Source organism: Mauremys reevesii, linkage group 4 (assembly GCF_016161935.1).
Source record: "Mauremys reevesii isolate NIE-2019 linkage group 4, ASM1616193v1, whole genome shotgun sequence".
In the NCBI taxonomy this organism is placed as follows: Eukaryota; Metazoa; Chordata; order Testudines; family Geoemydidae; genus Mauremys; species Mauremys reevesii.
The window spans coordinates 69,228,111-69,247,396 of record NC_052626.1 but is presented as its reverse complement, the minus strand read 5'-3'; the positions used below and the strand labels follow the sequence as shown (position 1 = coordinate 69,247,396).

The 19,286-nt window shown below is 40.1% G+C and overlaps 1 protein-coding gene across 2 annotated transcripts in view; it reads left to right on the top strand.

Moving 5' to 3' along the window:
• Positions 1-19,286, top strand: part of MPP5 (membrane palmitoylated protein 5) — a 125,756-nt gene that overhangs the window by 84,782 nt on the left and 21,688 nt on the right. For both annotated transcript variants that reach the window (XM_039537308.1, XM_039537309.1), the window contains 8 exons: positions 907-1,053; positions 1,864-2,025; positions 2,319-2,396; positions 7,552-7,735; positions 9,390-9,461; positions 13,687-13,758; positions 15,743-15,910; positions 17,733-17,935. In XM_039537308.1, coding sequence (XP_039393242.1) covers positions 907-1,053; positions 1,864-2,025; positions 2,319-2,396; positions 7,552-7,735; positions 9,390-9,461; positions 13,687-13,758; positions 15,743-15,910; positions 17,733-17,935 — 1,086 coding nt within the window. The remainder of the gene's footprint in view (positions 1-906; positions 1,054-1,863; positions 2,026-2,318; positions 2,397-7,551; positions 7,736-9,389; positions 9,462-13,686; positions 13,759-15,742; positions 15,911-17,732; positions 17,936-19,286) is intronic.

Genomic DNA, 19,286 nt, shown 5'->3' with positions numbered 1-19,286 from the left:
ATATATTGGAATTGGAAAAGGTTCAGAAAAGGGCAACAAAAATTATTAGGGGTATGGAACAACTTCCATATGAGGAGAGATTAATAACACTGGGACTTTTCAGCTTGGAAAAGAGACAACTAGGGGGGATATGATAGAGATCTATAAAACCATGGCTGGTGTGGAGAAAGTAAATAAGGAAGTGTTATTTACTCCTCATAACACAAGAACTAGGGGTCACCAAATAAAATTAATAGGCAGCAGGTTTAAAACAAACAAAAGGAAGTATTTCTTCACACAACACACTGTTAACCTGTGGAACTCTTTGCCCAAAGGTGTTGTGAAGGCCAAGATTGTAACAGGGTTCAAAAAAGAGCTAGATGAGTTAATGGAGGATAGATCCATCAATGGCTATTGGCCAGGATGGACAGAGATGCAAAACTATACTCTGAAATGTCCGTAGCTTGTTTTCCAGAAGCTGGGAATGGTCAATAGGGGGTGAATCACTGCTCTGTTCATTCCCTCTGAAGTACCTGGCATTGGCCACTGTCAAAAGACAGGATACTAGGCTAGATTGACTATTGGTCTGACCCGGTATGGCCCTTTTTATGTTCTTAATCATAAGGGCTAGAATATTAGCTTTTTAAAAACTAAGATTCTGAAGCACACTTTCGCAGCAAGGGTGAATTCTGCAGCTGTGGAATATATCTGGATCTCACTATGAATTAGTATAATTAAAACTTAACCATGCTATTGTGATAGATCATCTTTAGGATTTTTTAATTCGTTTACTAGATAATTTGCACAATTTTCTAACTTGCAATGGGTATCCTACTTAGTATAAATTAGTGAATTTCTGTTGTGCTTCATGTTGGCATGAAAGGCATGATTTCCTTAAACTGCATTGTCTGTTTTGTTTAACACTAGGCACTTTTATTAGCTCATGATAAGGTTGCAGAGCAAGAAATGCAGCCAGAGCCAGTGACAAATGAAAAGGTTTATGAGAACTTTGGCCTGTATGGAGGGGAGACAGTGAAAATAGTTCGCATTGAGAAGGCTCGAGATATTCCATTGGTAAGTATTGTTACTTTGACAGCAGATCCCTTGTTCTGGAAGAAAATAAGGCTAGAACTGTCCAATTTACTTTTATTCTTCCAGACTCCCTTGTGGGGGAAGTTGTCCTAATAGTAGTGTTCAAACCTTTTTTTTTTTTTTTTTAATTGAGAGAGAGGTGTGTGTTCTCTTTACAGATGAAGTAGGGGAAAAAACTTTTTTTTCCCCTTTTGCAGGTTATTATTAATGTTTTGGAATTTTATCATGGATATGTGGTTTAAACTTTGAGAGCTAATTGTAATTTTGGTTCATGAAATAACATGTTTATGGATGATGCAAATTTCTTATACTGAGGCTATATTAATTTATTCTAATATGGAAACCTAAATTGCTGCCATTTAGAGCAAAGTCAGTACTATATCTGTTGAAAAGTCAATGGGATTGAAAGAAGGCCTTCCTAAAGAAGGCAGTATCTCAGGATTTGCTGAAACTGAGTTTTTAATCCTTGCTGTTCCAACAACTGCATTGTTTTACCTTTGTCTTGTTCTGTTTTTCATGTTCTACATAAACATATTGGAAAAAAGTAATTTAAAAAATTTCTGTCATAATGTACAACTCAAAATTAATCACTGTTGAGCAGATTAGAAGTTCCTCTTTCAGCTTTATGAACTTAAAATCTATTTTTAAGTCAAAGCTTTAGATGTGTTCATCTAAGTTTGTTTTTCATTTGTACTATATGAAATTTTATCCACTGGTTTAAAATATATGCAGTATATATCCATGAGTTTCATATTTGTTTTAAATTGAGATTATCTATTTGCAATTGTATAGGGCGCTACAGTGCGCAATGAAATGGATTCTGTCATCATTAGTCGAATAGTGAAAGGGGGTGCTGCAGAGAAGAGTGGGTTATTACATGAAGGGGATGAAGTTCTGGAAATTAATGGCATTGAGATTCGTGGAAAAGATGTTAATGAAGTTTTTGACTTGCTGGTAAGGGCCCCCCCCCCCCCCCGGAATCTTAAAGTTGCCACTCCTATTTAAAAAAAAAAAAAAAAGTTGGATCCTACTATTTGACTTTTCTGTAGGAATGCATGTATATTGGAATCATTATAAATCTTAACCCACGTAGTGATATAATGATGCATTTGCTTATAGGGCCTGGATTTTCTTGAAGTTTGTATTGCACTTTGAAAACAGTAAATGTTATTTATTGGAATCCCTAATTCAAACAATCAGTCAGGTATTTATGCTGTAGATTACTGGAGTCTTGTTTTTTGTTATAGGCTGACATGCATGGCACTCTGACATTTGTGCTGATACCCAGTCAACAGAGCAAGCCACCTCCTGCCAAGGAGACAGTTGTAAGTGAAATCTATGTTAATCTTACAACCATTGTTTTTCACCTAGTGCTTACAAAGGTCTGTTGTGGGTCATTTTACAGGATGAAACAAAAGAAATTGATTTAGACATCAAAGATTTGAGTAACGCTGCTGAAAATAATCACAGGTGACTGCCTAGGGCAGTGGTTCTCAAGCAGGGGTCCGTGTACACAGAGATCTTCCAGGGAGTACATCAACTCATCTAGATATTTGCCTAGTTCTATAACAGGCTACATAAAAAGCACTAGCGACGTCAGTACAAACTAAAATTTTATACAGACAAAATGAAATGAAAAAGTAAGTAATTTTTCAATAAATAGGTGCACTGTGACACTTTTTTGTATCTTTGTGTCTGAGTTTGTAAGCAAGTCATTTTTAAGTGAGGTGAAACTTGGGGGTACGCAAGACAAATCAGACTCTTGAAAGTGGTACAGTAGTCTGGAAAGGCCTTGGGAATTCCAGCAAAATGTGATCATTTGTGCTCAGTTTATGGCCTTGTCTATGCTTGCAGCGACATGTAAAGTGCATGTAACTACACACCACAATGAAAGACTTTAGTGGGAGGAGGCAGGGGAGTCTTTCACTGAGGCAGGGGAAGGCTCCAGCAGCTCCCTGATGCTGGAATCTTTTACTGCAACAGGGAAGCAGCAGGACCCTACACTGCTAAAAATAGTGCAGACCTGGGAGGCCCTGCTTGGGTATGTAGAGAGCTATGCAGGCTATATAGGTTAGTGTTCTGGCATGTCTGTACTCTACTTACCTAAGCAGTGTCTCACCATCTACACTGCTGTTTATACCTGTGCTAGCTGGGCATCCAGTGTCTGTACTCTACATGCTGCTGCAAATGTTGACCTACCCTATATATCATTGCTTACTGTCAGTCACTAAACATATACAAGTAAGAAATACTAAATCTAGAGATGCTTGTACTTCTGAAATTTTCTGACGTTCCATATCTTTTTTTTTTTCTTTTGAGAATATCCATTTGTCCATTACAGATAGGGGGTGGAATTAAAAAGTGGTGGGTTGTGCCTTAACTTGCAAAACTTATCTGAAAAAAAAAAAGGCAGTAAATTGAAGATCTTTCTAAAATGTCCGTCTCTAGCTAACGGTGTCTTGAGTTATCTTTAACTTGGACTATAGCAGCTTAGGTAAAGCGTTATGCAGCATTTATTCAAAGATGAACAAAACCTTTAAATTGCAGTGACATGATGGGAGACTGATAAGCAAGTGTCACTTACAATGAAACCTCACCTATAATTCAGTAAAAATTAAATCTCTGTTATCTTTAATGCATTCCTATGGAGTTGTACTACTTTTATAATGAAACACAAATCTAGTTGCAAGGAATTTTGGTCATTTGACGCTGACCAAGCAGAATAGTTAATACTGCATTCACTACTCTTCGTGCCTGTAGATTTTTTTGCTGTCATTGAAGGTCAGTAAAGGTAACCTGAGACCTATAATTATCTTTCTAATCCAGTTTAAATTTCCAAAATATTAGTAAAACATCTTTCTGGGGGTTGAGCAGAAAAACCCAGAAAAATGACAAAGAATAAAAGTTGTTCTTGTTTTTTTTGTTTTTTTTTTAAAGAAAAATCGGAGAGCTTGTGAAATCATAAATAAATGATCAGTGATCTGTAAATTTGGCACTGATGTGACCACTACTGGACTGTTGTATCCACAATTTAAGAAGGATGTCGATAAACTGGAGAGGGTTCAGAGAAGGGCCACAAAAATTACTAAAGGATTGGAAAACGTGCTATAAACTAATAGTGAGAGACTCAGTGAGCTCAATCTATTTAGCTTTACAAAGAGAAGGTTCAGGGGTGACTTAATCATATGTTGTAAGTACCAGCAGGGGGAACAAAAATTTGATAATGGGCTGTTCAATCTAGCAGAGAAAAGTATAATAAGATACAATGGCTAGAAGTTGAGGCTAGACAAATTCAGACTGGAAATAAGGTTAAAAAAAGTTAAGACATCAACCATTGGAACAATTTACCAAGGATTGTGGTGGATTCTCCATCACTGGCAATTTTTAAATCAAGTTGGATGTTTTTCAAAAAGGAATTAATTCACAGAAGGCCTGTGGTATGCAGGAAACTAGATGATCACAGTGGTTCCTTCTGGCTTTATGATTTATAATCTGTCAATTTGTTTCTTACATATAGCCATCATTGTGTTGAAAACTGTAATTCAGACAGTAATAAAACTCTGCTACTAATGAAGTGATCTCTTCCCCAAAAACATTATTTGACTATAAGCAGGTTCCACTGCACATACAATACTGCCTCTAAGGATTTTCTTTACCTTCATAAAAATAGGCAATTGACTGTATTTCCACGTTCTGTAAAAGGAGTGTGTGTTCTCAGTTCTTCTCACCAACCTTTTCACCATGTATGGAACTACTGCGTGTATTCTGTGATGATAATTCCTATTTAAATTTTTACGTAGTGAAAAACAGTTATATAATGGAAGATGGATGCTGCAGCAGCAGCAGTGTGAAGTGAGATTTTTTGTTTTGCCACATAACTGACTAATATTACTTGGTAAACTTCATTAATTAGATAGAGGCATGATTTTCATCATACTAAAGTCCATAGTCTATCACAGTGGACTTTCATACTGTTTGCAGCTTGGAGACACAGTCAGACCAGTCAGCCTTCCTGCCAGTGACTATGCCCCTCCTCTGACGAGCCCACTAGTTTCATTTTTGCCTTCACAGAAGTGGGTGCATGGTTCCAGGCCTTCCTGTCTTCAGAGACTTTTTAAAAAGACTTTTTTCCTGTTTAAGGAACTAATTTGGCTACAGATTCTCAAATTGTATTCCAGAATTACCTCTTTTTGGCAAAGGGAATAGATTCCTTCCTTCCCAAAGATACTGTAGCAGTTGGAACCCCTGTTTACCTATATAGAATGCAGCACGGTGGGGAAAGCAAAAATGTGTGCCTCTTGTACCACTCCCTTCAACTGTCTTGGTGGGGAGTTTTGCCTTGTCTGTGGGCAGGATCTAGGCTTTTCACAAGTTTAGTGCTCCTTAGCAGAAAGCTGACAGAATTCCCTTAGCATAGTAATTTTTGGCCCTGCAGAGGAATAGCAGTACTACCCACTACAGACTACATATACCTCTGCCCAGGCCAGTTCCTTCTTGACCACACCTAAGGAAGAAATGCCCTACTGTGATTAGTCTTGTGTGGCTATTATAAGAACAGGCATATCTATTATACTTGTTAGCTAAATTCCTTATTAATTTGGCTGACACCTGGGTTTTGTGCTCTGTGACACCTAGCTCTGTGCTGCAGTACATTTTCCAGTGCTTCGGGCTGTCTGCTTAGAGGGCCTTGTTGTTCGGTTGCTGTAATGTTAGTGATTTGGTACATTTATTCTTGGCACACCTTTTCAGCACACTTAATTTCAGTTCTCTGCCACCTTGAGTATCCTGGCTTTTACACATCTGTGCTTTAGCCTACTTCACCTTATCACATATTCCTTATGTGACAGCCTGTGAGGCCAGTGGCAGCTGTAGAAGGCCTTTGCCCTGGTTGATTTTCCTCCAAAGAGAATTGCCAGGAACTCAGAGAAATTATCCATTAGGGTGTAGACTTTGCCTTATGTCAGGTGTGAGCATCCTTTAATGTAGGGTATGGCTGCAAAGGCTGTTACTCTGAGTGGATTCCTTCAGCTTGGCTGCAGATATCTAATTTGCAGCCAGGGCCGGCTCCAGGCACCAGCTCAGCAAGCAGGTGCCTGGAGCGGCCAAGGGGAAGGGGCAGCACATTGGGCTCTTTGGCGGCAATTCAGCGGCGGGTCCCTCAGTCCCTCTCAGAAGGAAGGACCTGCCGCCGAATTGCCGCGGAAGAAGAAAGTGGTGTGGTGGAGGAGGCGCTGATCGCAATCTTGCCTTTTTTTTTTTTTTTTTTTTTTGCCGCTTGAGGCGGCAAAAACCCTGGAGCCGGCCCTGTTTGCAGCAGAAGAAATTCAAGGACCTGCTGTATGCCAAAGAGAACCTGTTTGGGGAGCAGATGCAAGCCTCTTTACAGAGGGGAAAAATAACATGCACACTAGTGTCTTGGGCCTGTGTCGTATCCCTCGTGGCCCTCGTTTAAAAGATGCAAACGAAAAGTTTCTCTTTTTATAAGCCATCTACAGCGGATTTCAAAGGATCCCAACTCCAGGGTGGTCACCTCATCAGCTGCAGAAGTTGACTGGTTCTAAGCCCAGTCCCTACAAGCAGCAAAAGCTGTAGGGTTCCAGAATGTGTACCCTATGTGCTACTTTCACTATCCTGCCAGGATATCCCCGCTAGGAGCAAACTTAAAAGCTTTCTATACCTAGTCGTCTCTGGCCACCTTGGACATGTGGTGCAAGTTCAGTGAAGCAACTGAATCAGGCTTTCAGGAATACTTCCAGGTTGTCAGTGCCCAAGAATGATCTCTGTCTTCTCAGTATCAGGAAAAATGCTTCAGGAAATCCAATCCCTCCTGGCAAAGACCGTCATCAGTTTGTGCCACGTCGTGAAAAAGGAAATGGATTTTATTCTAAGTACTTCCTGATAAGCAAAAAAGCCAGGAGGACCCTGACGCTTCCAGGATCTCAAGAAATTAAATCATTATCTGGTCAGAGAAAAAATCTGAGCTAAGGAAGTTGTATAGGCTTTGTGATAAGAAGTGCTAACACGAGAATCAGAGTCCAGTGTAATGATGTCTTCAGAGAAGCAGAACTACAGATAAGTAGTCTTCCCTTTTAGCCAAAATTAAGTAGCAAAACTAGGAATTTGTGTTTAAAAGTGCCACCAAAACCCCTACGTGTGTCTCCATTAACTTGATTAACTGGATTGAACTATTTCACCCCAGTGTTTTAGGTGCATAGTCATTTGTCTGAAAGAATTTTCATGCCTTCATCTTCAGTTTCTAAACTTCCCCCAAATTGGTAGTTTTATTTTCCCCATCATTATAGATACATTAGTAACGCCGTCCATACCTGCATACAGGAGACTGACTGAAATATTGAAATTGCAACTTGTCACAATTTTGCTTTTGTTTCACAGCCAAAGGGAGAGAATGTTTTAGGAGACATGAATCATTGGAATTACTAAATATTTTTCCCTTTTATTTTTATATCTCTTGTTTCCTAGATACACGTGAAAGCACATTTTGACTATGATCCTTCTGATGATCCTTACGTACCTTGCCGAGAGTTAGGTCTGTCTTTTCAAAAGGGAGATATACTCCATGTGATCAGCCAAGAAGATCCAAACTGGTGGCAGGCCTACCGAGATGGAGATGAAGACAATCAGCCTTTGGCAGGCCTTGTCCCAGGTACAGTGCAATGTAACCAAAAACACAGATGTGCAAAAGTTTTGAGGTGCCATTGTTTGGAATACAAGCCACTACAGCAGGTGAAAAGTCTTGAAAGAGACTTTTATATCCTGAAGTTTGGCTGGTTAAATGTCCATCTGTTGCTTGAACTTCTTTTGAGCAGAGAGAACCACTATGATGGTTTTGTGATACAGAAATTAATTTACATGTTCAAAAATAGTTACCTATTTCTTAGCAAGCTGGTGTTAATTTTCTCATAGATGGGCATCCACTGGTATGTCTGCCAATCACAGATTAGACCTGATCATTCCACCAGTTTTTTCTTTTTTCCCTTTGAGTTCAAATTTCCTCTGCTGTCTGCTGCAGCAACACTTGCACTTTAACCCCAGTTTACTCTGCCATCCTCTGAGAAAGCAAATTTAGGGTCAGTAAATACAGAGAGAAGTAGATAGAGAAATTCCTCTTTCAAACTGCTGGGAGCTTCAGATTAATTGGTTTGTCAATCATTGGAACCAGTGTTCACCTTCCATTGTGGAGCATCAGCAAGAGTGTTATTTATTAAGATCTTATCTGTTACACCCGTGCAATGCAAATCCATTGGCAGCAATATGGTGAACAAGAAATAATTTTGAAGACAGGTGTTTCACAAGTGTGACTTCATTACTTTGTGATGTTTGCATGACATGAAAAGGAATCCAGTTTGATTCTTTAAGTCCAGGCTGATTTTGCAGGGCTGGAATTTATTTGGAAAAAACCCCACATTTTTTACTTGCAAACTGAGCATATTTAATATGAAAATCATTGAGAAACAATGAAGTTCTTCTATAATCACTCTTCAAAACAGAATTGCTCAGAGTGATACTAAGGATACACTTCTCTTCCTTGAGAGGTGTATGTTGGGAACGCTATAGCACGGGTTCTCAAACTGGGGGTTGGGACCCCCCAGGGGATTGTAAGGATATTACCTAGGGTGTCGTGATCTGTCAGCCTCCACTCCAAGCACCACTTTGCCTCCAGCATTTCTGATCGTGTTAAATGTATAAAAAAGTGTTTTTAAATTATAGGGGGGGGGGGGAACGTGCTCAGAGGTTTGCTATGTGAAAGGGGTCACCAGTACAAAAGTTTGAGAACCACTGTGCTACAGTGAATGACAGTTTTCTAAATAACTTTATCCTTTTATAAGTGTTTTCATGGTACTTCTGAAATGGAAGGATTCAGCTCTTTGAGAATCATAGACATTAAAGATGGAAAAATCATATTGGATCATCCAGTCCATGTCCAAATATCCCTTATTTTGAAGGATTACACTTTAGTCAGTTACCTACGTTCCACACAAATTCACCATCTCCTTACTTTCATGGTTTAAAATTATATACATTAACTGTAGTAATGAAACTGAGATTATAGAAAGTTATTTACCCTAAAAGAATGAATTCCATAGAATTTAAGTGTCATGTATAACATTGTCCCTCATTTTGGATCTTTGTCATGCAGTGTGTATCACTTGGGCCTTAGCAGATTGAGAGGTATGATGATAATGTAGTTGTGTAATTCTGAGAAATTAGTTAAAGAAAACTGGCATCTCGCTTGTAAAAGGAAATAGGCATTGTTTCCCAATGCTAACTGCTTTTATGTACCTTTTTTGTACATTAAGGAAAGAGCTTTCAACAGCAAAGAGAAGCAATGAAGCAAACCATAGAAGAAGACAAGGAGCCAGAGAAATCAGGTTGGATATATATTCTAAAGAAAATTTCTGAACTATCGTACCAATGTTAATTCAAGTGGTGTCTCTAATATTTTGGTATCAAAGGCCCTTTCACATGCTTTTTCATATGCACACTTTTTTGTACAGCGTGGCTTCTTTCAAGGTTATGCTCTACCAGCTCCATAATGGATTTTAACTTTGCACTGAACTTGGATACCAGTTCAGTGACAGGTTGCCCTTCTGAGTCATTGTTCCCTTCCTACAAATCAGACCAAATCTAGTGGGCCCTCTGACCTTTCTTCTGTATAAGAAATTGAAGGGGCAAACCCTGTCGATTCTTGAGGTACTTCTCTATAAGCAAACAATAGGTAATGCAATAGCATGTCCCAGTCCCTTGCCTTCCTATGTACCTACACTGTTAGCATGAATTTGAGTGTCCCATTAAATCTTTCAACCCATTTGTTTCTGGGTGATATGGGGTAGACTTTAATTGTTTTAGCCCACACCTTTTGCACAGTTGAGAGAATATGTGGGATGTGAAATTTGACCCATGAACTGGCAGTATTTCTTTTGGAAAAACCCACTCTAACAACTGTGAAGATGAGTGCAGTTGCCACTGTTTCTGCCTCTATATTAGAGAGGGCCACTGCCTCTGGGTATCTGGGGTCAGCTACCACCAATATATATTTTTTCCCATTTTTGGACAGCTTAGGGAATGAACCAATAATGTTCATGGCAACCCTATGGATTGCTTCTCCCTTTACAGGTAATGCAGCACCCCTGGTTAGCCTGGTGCTCACCTGTGCAGAGCTAAGTGTGTGCTCCTGCTGGCGGTGGTGGAAAGCGCAAGCCCTTTTCTGCACAAGTGGGGCAGGCTCTTAAGGAATGTTAGTACAGCAGGCCCACCCCCACCACAACCTAGATAGCAGGAAGGCTGCTCCAAGCCCCAATCTGGGACACAGAGGCAAGCTTCTGGGACACACATCCCATCCCTTCCCCTCCCCCTCCACTCAACCTCAGCCACCCATCCCAGAGATCCGATCAGGAGCTTCTTCAAGCCCAGCCCCACTCGTCATGGCTTCTAACACAGGGAGCCCTCTGTCTGGGGAGAGTGGGGAGCCCTGGGCACCCACTTCTGCTGCTCACTGGAGGAGTTACCTGACTGAGTGCCTAGTCAAGCTGCAGCTTGGAGCTGCCCTCTCCAGCAATGTCTCTCTCTCTCTCGCTGCCTGGCTGCCTCCGTAAACCCAGGTGGCTCTTGGTCGGCAGGTCAGGTCAGGTGGGAGGTATCAAAGGCACCTGCTTCAGTACACTGCCCTGGGCAATTGCCCTGAGTGCCTGGTCAAAGGCTGAGCTGCAGGCCAATGCGGTGAAAACCTGAGATGCCATTATGAGCAGGGGTATCCCCCCACAACTGCTCTGCTGTCGTGCTGCTCCTGCTCCCTGCCTTGGAGTCAGCCCTAACCAGCTGCTCCTGGGAGCTTTCCTGTCTGCTGGGGAGAGGGGGAATGCTGATGTCAGGGTGTGTCCCCCCCCCCTTGCCCGTGTACCCCATCTCCACAGAGTGGAGGAGGAGGGAGACAGGGCTCAGGAGTGAGATGGCGCTGCTGGAAGTGCTGCTGTCTGAACAAGCCTTCAGACTGGTGAGTGCTGCTCTGCTTAAAGGGACAGCACGCTGTCTCTCATACGGTCCCCCATCTCCCACACACACACACACACACACACACACACAGAGTCTCTCTCTCTCTCTCTCTCTGACACACTCCCCAATACATGTTTGTATTATTATTATTACTTCTTGGTATTTCCTGCAATGCACGCAGTCTCTCTAATTTTATTCTTTCAAAGTTGTTAAGGATTAGAGTGCTATTCTTTCAGTTTTTTGACTGGTGTGTGCATTTCATAATTTTATTTCTCTCATATTTACATTCAGTTCTTTGAGTAATGAGTTATAAAATGTCTAACCTGTCCTGGCTGGAGTAATTAATTATTATTACTTTTATTATCATATTGTGCTTTGTCATTCATTATTTAAAGTGGTACAATCAAATAATAGTATCCTTCCATAATGTAAATTTAGCTTGTACTAACCATAGTAGTGCCAGTTTAAAAAACATAAGCTAAACATAACTTTAGACACTGGGCAGATGAAGGTTGCTTATTTTTTAGTTGTATCGTAAAATAACTTAAAATTTGCATGAAAGTAAATGCAGTTCCAATTATGATACCAATAGCAATGATGGAGTCATGTGCTGGTGAGTCACGTATATTATGATCAGTAAACATAAATGCCAAAATCATTAGAAAAACAAATTCCTTTTCTTAATAAAAGAGTGGGGGGGACCTTAATCATGTATGTTAAAATTATGTATGTTTTTAGTGGAATGAAAAACAGTTAACTAAAATAAAGTAGATAATGGCAGTAACACAATGTGTGTCGTTTGAGAAAGTAAGCAGATTTTATTTTTTTATTTATCTTTACTAGATACAGTGTACAAAGTATCAACCATGGGTTTCTGATATGTATGAAAGCTCCAGAACTGATACCTCATGGCTTGGGAGTGGGAATATTTTGCTGTATTATTTCCTGATCTTTTACATATAAACTTTCAATGTGGCTTTAATTGGAGTTTATATTATTTTTTCTTTCTTTATATAGCAGTTAGATGTAATGCTCCTGTCAGCTAACTCCTAAGTTATATATACACACACACACACACACACACACACACACACACACACACACACACACACACACACACACACACACAGTTTTCAGATGCCTAAGTAGTCGCTGGAATCACGGTTAAAGTTCCCTCCCACCCTGTAAAATCTGAATGGTGCCCAGGTGAGCCAGGAGTGGCCAGAGGGCTGCACGAAGGCCATGGGCTCTTGCAAGATGCCACCCTTAATTCTGCGTTGCTGCTGACGGTGGCGTTGCTATCAGAGCTGGGCGCCCAGCCAGCACCCACCGGTATCAGGCTGTCCTGCCACTGCTTAAATTGGGCCAGGGCTGAACTCAGTCATCTCTTTCAATACAAATTAAATACTGGGGGAGGAAGTGGGGGCCAGAGGTGATGGAAGTGGGGAGCCTGTGGGAGCCAGGGATGATGGATGTGGGGCACCAAAATACAGGTTTGCCCAGGGTGCCATTTTCCCTAAGACCAGTCTTGGGTATAGTTGAAGTTGTAGTACAGGTCATGAATGCATTTTTCTATGTACATAAATACATAGATTCATAACCACAGTTTGTAGATGTGTCCTAATGACCATTAAGTTCAGAACATGACAAGGTTTCATAAAAGACCTTACTTGATACGCTTTTACAGTACCATAATACAGTATGCAGTCAGTTGGTTCAACTGCTCATTGTTAGGGTTTAAACCTTCCATTCTCTCCTTGGAGAGTCTGGACTCTGATTGTCACAGGGACTCTGGAGCCTTGTCTACATACAGAATTTTAGGAAATTCTCCCACCTGTTGATCTAGCACAGATGGGATAATTCTCTGAAATTCTAAATGTAGGCAAGAAGTTTGCGTAGGAACTTGTTAATACTCAAATGGTGTTCTCATAGCACATGCAGATATCATTGGAGTAATTCAAGAGAGCTGCAAGAGATGAGCCTCTCACTGTCTCTGAGAGGAATTTCATCCACCACCCCTCAGTTGCTACAATAGTGACAGAGGTGGGTTAGAAGAAAACTTCTAAAGATCTGTGCACTCTGAGACCACCTTAACTAGACAAGGGTGGATAAAGTCTGGTCAAAGCAACAAAGAGGAGGTTCTTATCAACTGTCTTGTATGAATTGGCAGGGAGATGAGGGATATTAAGGCAATCAGAGAGTAAGAGTTTATAATAGTCAAGACACAAAATAAGAGTGTATGGTCAAGAGTTTTTAACAGTAAAGACCTAACAGAAAGGGTGGCCCTTGGAAATGTGGAAGAAAAGGTGGGAGTATTTGATGTACTGGATGTATTAGGTAAGAGAGCAAGAAGAGTTAGATGATCTCAGGTAACGAGTCTGAGCAATGCAGGAGGCTCTTGGTATCATGTTGTAGGAGTTATATGAATCAAATACTACATATCTGTATTCTATAGAAACTTCTATTTCTTAATTTACTTAAATACAGATAAAATATGTAGAAAGACAAAATGTAGCCTACCATCTTTAAGTACACAGTCAGGAAAAAGAAGCTTTGGTTTTATGTGCATTTCTGATTCTAGTGATTTTTTAATTTGACTTTCAGGAAAACTCTGGTGTGCAAAGAAAAATAAAAAGAAACGGAAAAAAGTTTTGTACAATGCCAATAAAAACGATGGTAAGTAGTAATAACCCTGCTGTGAACTGTATGCCAGATTTAGAATTACACCTCTACCCCGATATAACGCCACCTGATATAACACAAATTCGGATATAAAGTGATAAAGCAGTGCTCCGGAGGGGTGGAGCAGCTCGCTCTGGCGGATCAAATCAAGTTTGATATAACGGTTTCACCTATAACGCTGTAAGATTTTTTTGGCTCCCAAGGACAGCGTTATATTGAGGTAGCGGTGTATCTAGTTAAAATGTCCTGAACATTCTTTGCCTTGCTACAACAATGACAAACTCATTTTTTTTATGTGCTGCATAAAGCTTGTCCCTGCTATTTCATATTGAATGTTATATGCATATTCAATATGAGACTGAAACTGTGTCCCCAGAAAGTTCCTTCCAGTGGAGTTCTATATACAAAAGTACCTTTGGGATTCATGGTAAATGCAAATTAGATGTATGACACAGTCTGAAAAAAAATTAATTTTGGTTATAGATATAAATACCAAGAAATAATCGCTGAATTACTGTTTCTTTATTAGAAACCTAATTTATACACATATCAGCAAATTTATTCCTTAAGCCCGTGTCATTAGGGCCTGGCAGCACACTTTCTTCTGACAGGAAGAGGAATGTATTTCATCGCTGAATAGCACAATCCTGGAAAAATAACCAGAGGCAATGAGATATTTCCAGTTCTCAGCCACAAGGCTGATACACCTGTCAGAGGGACTCAAGTGAGAGGTGCACAGTGAGAAGGGAAGGGATATGGGTTTCCCTAAGCTCCATACATTGTGTGTCAGGCTCACACTGCATTTAATACTGCCATATAGTAATAGTGTTGTTATACCCATGTTGGTACCAGGATATGAGAGAGACAAGATGGGTGAGGTAGTATCTTTCATTGAACCAACTTGTGTTGGTGGAAAAAAGAAGCTTTTGAATGCCACAGAGACCACTTAAAATGAAGTGGGCAATTAACATCTCTGCAGTCATAGGTTAAAATTTGGTTAAAATTTAATTTTTAAATTAGGTTAAAAATTGTTGTAGTGAGCCATAAAAACAATGTCTCCATTGAGTTCATGATTTTTAGTGTCTAGTAGAGTTGTGAATTCAAATTCCCAGCCTCCTCTTTTGAAGGGGTTATATAGGTTTTCTTGGGAGGATGAGGACTGCGAGATCGGAGATGGAGTGATTGCTTTGTGAAAAGTTTTCAACCACAGGATGTTTGTCTTTTTATCATATTTCTATGAGAGTTTATTTGAGAGGGATAGAGATTGTCTGGTTTATTTGAGAGGATAGATAGTTGTTGCTGGGGCATTTGATGCACTGATGAGGTACACTGCGTGTTGTGGTTGGCATATTAGGATCCATAGGTCTTGAAGGGTGTGTTGCGGGGGGGTATTAATCATTGTAACCATAGAAATAGGTCCGCAGGTTTTGCGTCTGTTGGTCTGGCAGGGTCTGGTGCTGCTTTGAGTTAGTGTATCCTGGTCTGTGGAAAGCTTGCTTCTGATGATGAGCTTAAAAAGGCTGGGGGTATGAGTTGATACCCCATATGGAGTAGAGGTGTGTGGGGTTTTTTGTTTTTGTTTGTTTTTTTTGTTTTGTTTTCCTGTACTGAAGCAGGTTCTCTTGAGCATATTCTGTAGTATCTACAGCCAGGCACTCAGATAAGATTCCTCCTTGTATCTGGGATGTTTAATTGAGGTAAGTGTGATGATCCATGGGTTTCTTGTTTCATTTTAAGTGATCTCCTGCAATGTGTTAACCCCTTACGCTCAACAATCTGTCCCATCTTGTATTTAGCTCTGACACTCTGGTTACCTTTTCCACACCTGAAGAAGAGGCCTGTGAGAGTTGGTTCAATAAAAGATAGTATCTCACCCACTTTGTCATGTAGTAATAACATCAGTCATGTCTATATCTGGTTGTCCTCTTTGTTTTAAATAATGTTTTTCATGAGGTTTGTTTTGTTTGTTTCTCTGAAGATTATGACAATGAAGAAATTTTAACCTATGAGGAAATGTCACTGTATCACCAGCCAGCAAATAGAAAAAGGCCCATTGTCCTGATTGGCCCACAGAACTGCGGCCAGAATGAACTACGTCAGAGACTAATGAATAATGAAGTAGATCGCTTTGCAGCTGCAGTTCCTCGTAAGTTTGAAGGGAGGATGTGACACAATGGGGTACAATTCAGACTAGTGGGGGGCTGTCACCCCTGCTCTGCAACCTTGGGTGCCTTACAATGCATTGCTGAAGTAATTCCCACCTGGGCCCCTCACAAACAGCCTTCTAGCATGCAAGCAACACCCTGAATGTCAGTGTGGAACTGCAGCCTTCCAGTTACACCCTGGCTCTCAACAGCCTCTGTTATTCTGACCCCAGCACACTTCCAGAAATGTATGTCCTGTACTGCCTAGCCTTCTCCTGGACAGTACAAATACATTAAGTCCATTATTCCTTTAAGGAAATAATATGCCATTTTATTAAATAGTTACAGTGCATTGAAATTGAAGTGTCTGGGTATTAGATAAAATAAGTTTACTAACTATAAAAAGAGATTTTAAGTGAGTATAAGTAATACATAAAAGTTAGAAATGGTTACAAGAAAAATAAAGAGAAAATGCTTATCTTAGTTGCAAAGCAAACTTTCTCACCACATGCTCCAGTAGATTACTGACCATGTTTTCAGGTCAGGGCTCCTCCCCAAAGTCCAACAGCTGTTTCCTTTTGTCTTCTCAGGTGCAGAAAAAGAGATGTGCAGGGAGGGGGGGGAGAGAGGTCCCTTGGGGTGTTTGTCCCTGCTTTTCAGTTCCAGTCCCCTTCTTGAAACATATTTCCAGCTGAGAACTAGGAGAGACAGACTCTGTGTGGAAGAATATTCCCTGCTGGGTTTTTTTCTTTTCTTTCCTGTTTGAACTTCCTTTGTTTTCCCTTCCTGCTTGATGACTCTGTTTACTGCTTAAATGCAAATCAAGGCAAGCACACATTCCTTCATTTAGGACCAACCTAACTTGCCAACTTCTGCTTGGGCAGGGCTGTGTGATTTGGAACATACGTTAATATCATTGTATAGAAAAGTCTTAAAGCTTCACATACAGTGTTGCCGCATATATTTTATCAGGACAATACTGACCAGCAAATTGAGTTTTAAAATGATACCTTACATGGCATACCTTGTACAAAGATTATTACAGTAGTTTGTAGGGTGTGATTACAGGGGTGTTTTCCATCAGACTGTATAACCACCAGCCTAAATATACCCTACAACCAGATCACCTCAGGCTATGATCTTAATGAATATTGCAAGTTAAGCAGGGTAAGATCAGTTCTGAGTTAGAGGATCAGTAAAGATAACCTTTGTGTGCAGAAAGTGGCTTTGATAAGTCAGTACTGGAACGGTGCCCCAGCATGGTGGTAGGTGCTGCTGGAAGTGCTTTTTTTTTTTTTTTTTTTTTCCTTTTTTTTCCTCCCAGATAGGACATAAAATTGGGACACTTACAGTAGTCAAAAATCCCATGGAACACTTCACAATAGTAAGTGATTTTAACATGGGGGTCCTGGCTAAATTCCAATTTGGGATGATTATACTGTGCTTTCCTAAATTCCCCCTGCAGTTTCCATTCAATACGATATTCTCCACTACGTGTCCTGAATTATGTTGCTGTGTGTTGTTAAACAGCTGGAGCTTTCCATCCAAAGTGGCTGCATAGTGAAGGGATTTCTTTTCTAGTTGGTAAAGAGTTTCCAGATCATTCTGGGTGAAAATCACTAAATGCAAGATCAGTATCATACAATTGACACAGACTAATCTGTTCAAAGATATTTATTTTTGAAAAGAGAATAGCTGCCCTTTTGTCTCATTGGATATTGCTCAGTACTATAGCCTGAAAAGATGTGTTACTCCTGAACCATTTGGAATTTGAGAAGTACACCCATTTTTTCTCAACGTCAGTTTGGCTGTTGTTAATTTCAGATACCACTCGGAGTAGGCGAGAGAATGAAGTAGCTGGCAGAGATTACCATTTCATCTCACGGCAGGCATTTGAGACTGACATAGCTGCAGGGAAATTTATTGAGCATGGCGAGTTTGAGAAGAATCTGTATGGTACCAGCATAGACTCGGTGCGGCAAGTAATCAACTCTGGCAAGATATGCCTTTTAAATCTCCATACACAGGTATTACATTTCATTGCAGCAGTTGTTATGAAAACTGAACATGTTAATGAAGGAACTACATCTGGTATTAGTAAAACCACACTGGTGGCCTGTGTGAAACGAACACCTGGTCACAATCCATTTCCTACTAATCCGTCTGTATGTAGCCTGTTCAATCCCTAGGGCTGCCCCTTTTATATATTGTTCAGGCATTCTGGCAGATAAGGTATAGGAAGCTTGTATATCTACAGCCTGATCCATATCTGTTCTGTAGATAAATAGTACTTGTGAAAAGTGCTCTGGAAACTGAAGCCCTAAGTACTTTAAACTTTTTTAAGGAGTGTTGATAATGCCCACCTTCCCCCACTGCTGTGGAATTCTCTTACTGTCTGGACTCTGAAATCTTGCAGATGGTGGAGTAGTTTGGGGACGGTACCTCTCTGTTCAACCTAAGGCACTGATTTGCAAGGGAGTGCTCATGCAGTCCCCAGAAAGAACAGCTCTAGCAGGTGGAATATATAGCAATACTTTTAAACTACTCTAGTTACTGATATGACCTCTTTTTAGCCTTTGCTATTTTGTAAAATTACAGCAAAGGCTGTAAAATGTTATGAGCCCTCCTGCCATTGTACCACAGAGGGCAATGAGTTTGCATCACTTCACTGTATGTGTGTGTTGATCCGGGGATAAATGCAGGTGAAATAGGATTGACAGCGTGAATGCTCAATAACATACCATCTAAACATGGGCCAGTGCTAGTGCTTTAATTGCATGTGGAATAAATCTGTGTAGTTGAGACCCTTGACTTAAGTGAAAGTTGAAAGAAGGGTGTTTTGTACTTTGAGGGATCAAGCTTGTTTCATTCTAAACATATTTTGAAACATATGGTAAAACTACAGCTCAAGTTGAAACTCAGCATGCAGTTTAGAGGGGAAACTTTCATCAAATGCTTGGAAAAGAGGAGGTGGGGTTTCCTCCAATTAAATGACAATAACTTTAAAAGAAAAACTATTTAAAACAAAAATCTAGTGGTTTTGAAATTCAGAATTTATTTCACTCCTGCAGTTCATATGCTGGTGGGATTTATTTCAGAGAGACAAACATGGGAAGGTGCTCACTACGGTGATGAGTGCAGTATAAGAACTTGTATAGAGTAGAATAATTGATCTGTAATGTGACTGAATATTTTGTGCTGGTTTGGTTCAGCGGGGAAATTAACTTGCAATAGCCGAGGAGTTATGATTAGCAAAGTACTTACTTCACTTGTCTAGTAATTAACTACTTTAAGAAATAACATTTATTTTTCAAGAATCTACCAAGGGATATTTAAGGTGGTGTAAAATTAGAGCTGGTTGGAAATTTTCCAATGAAA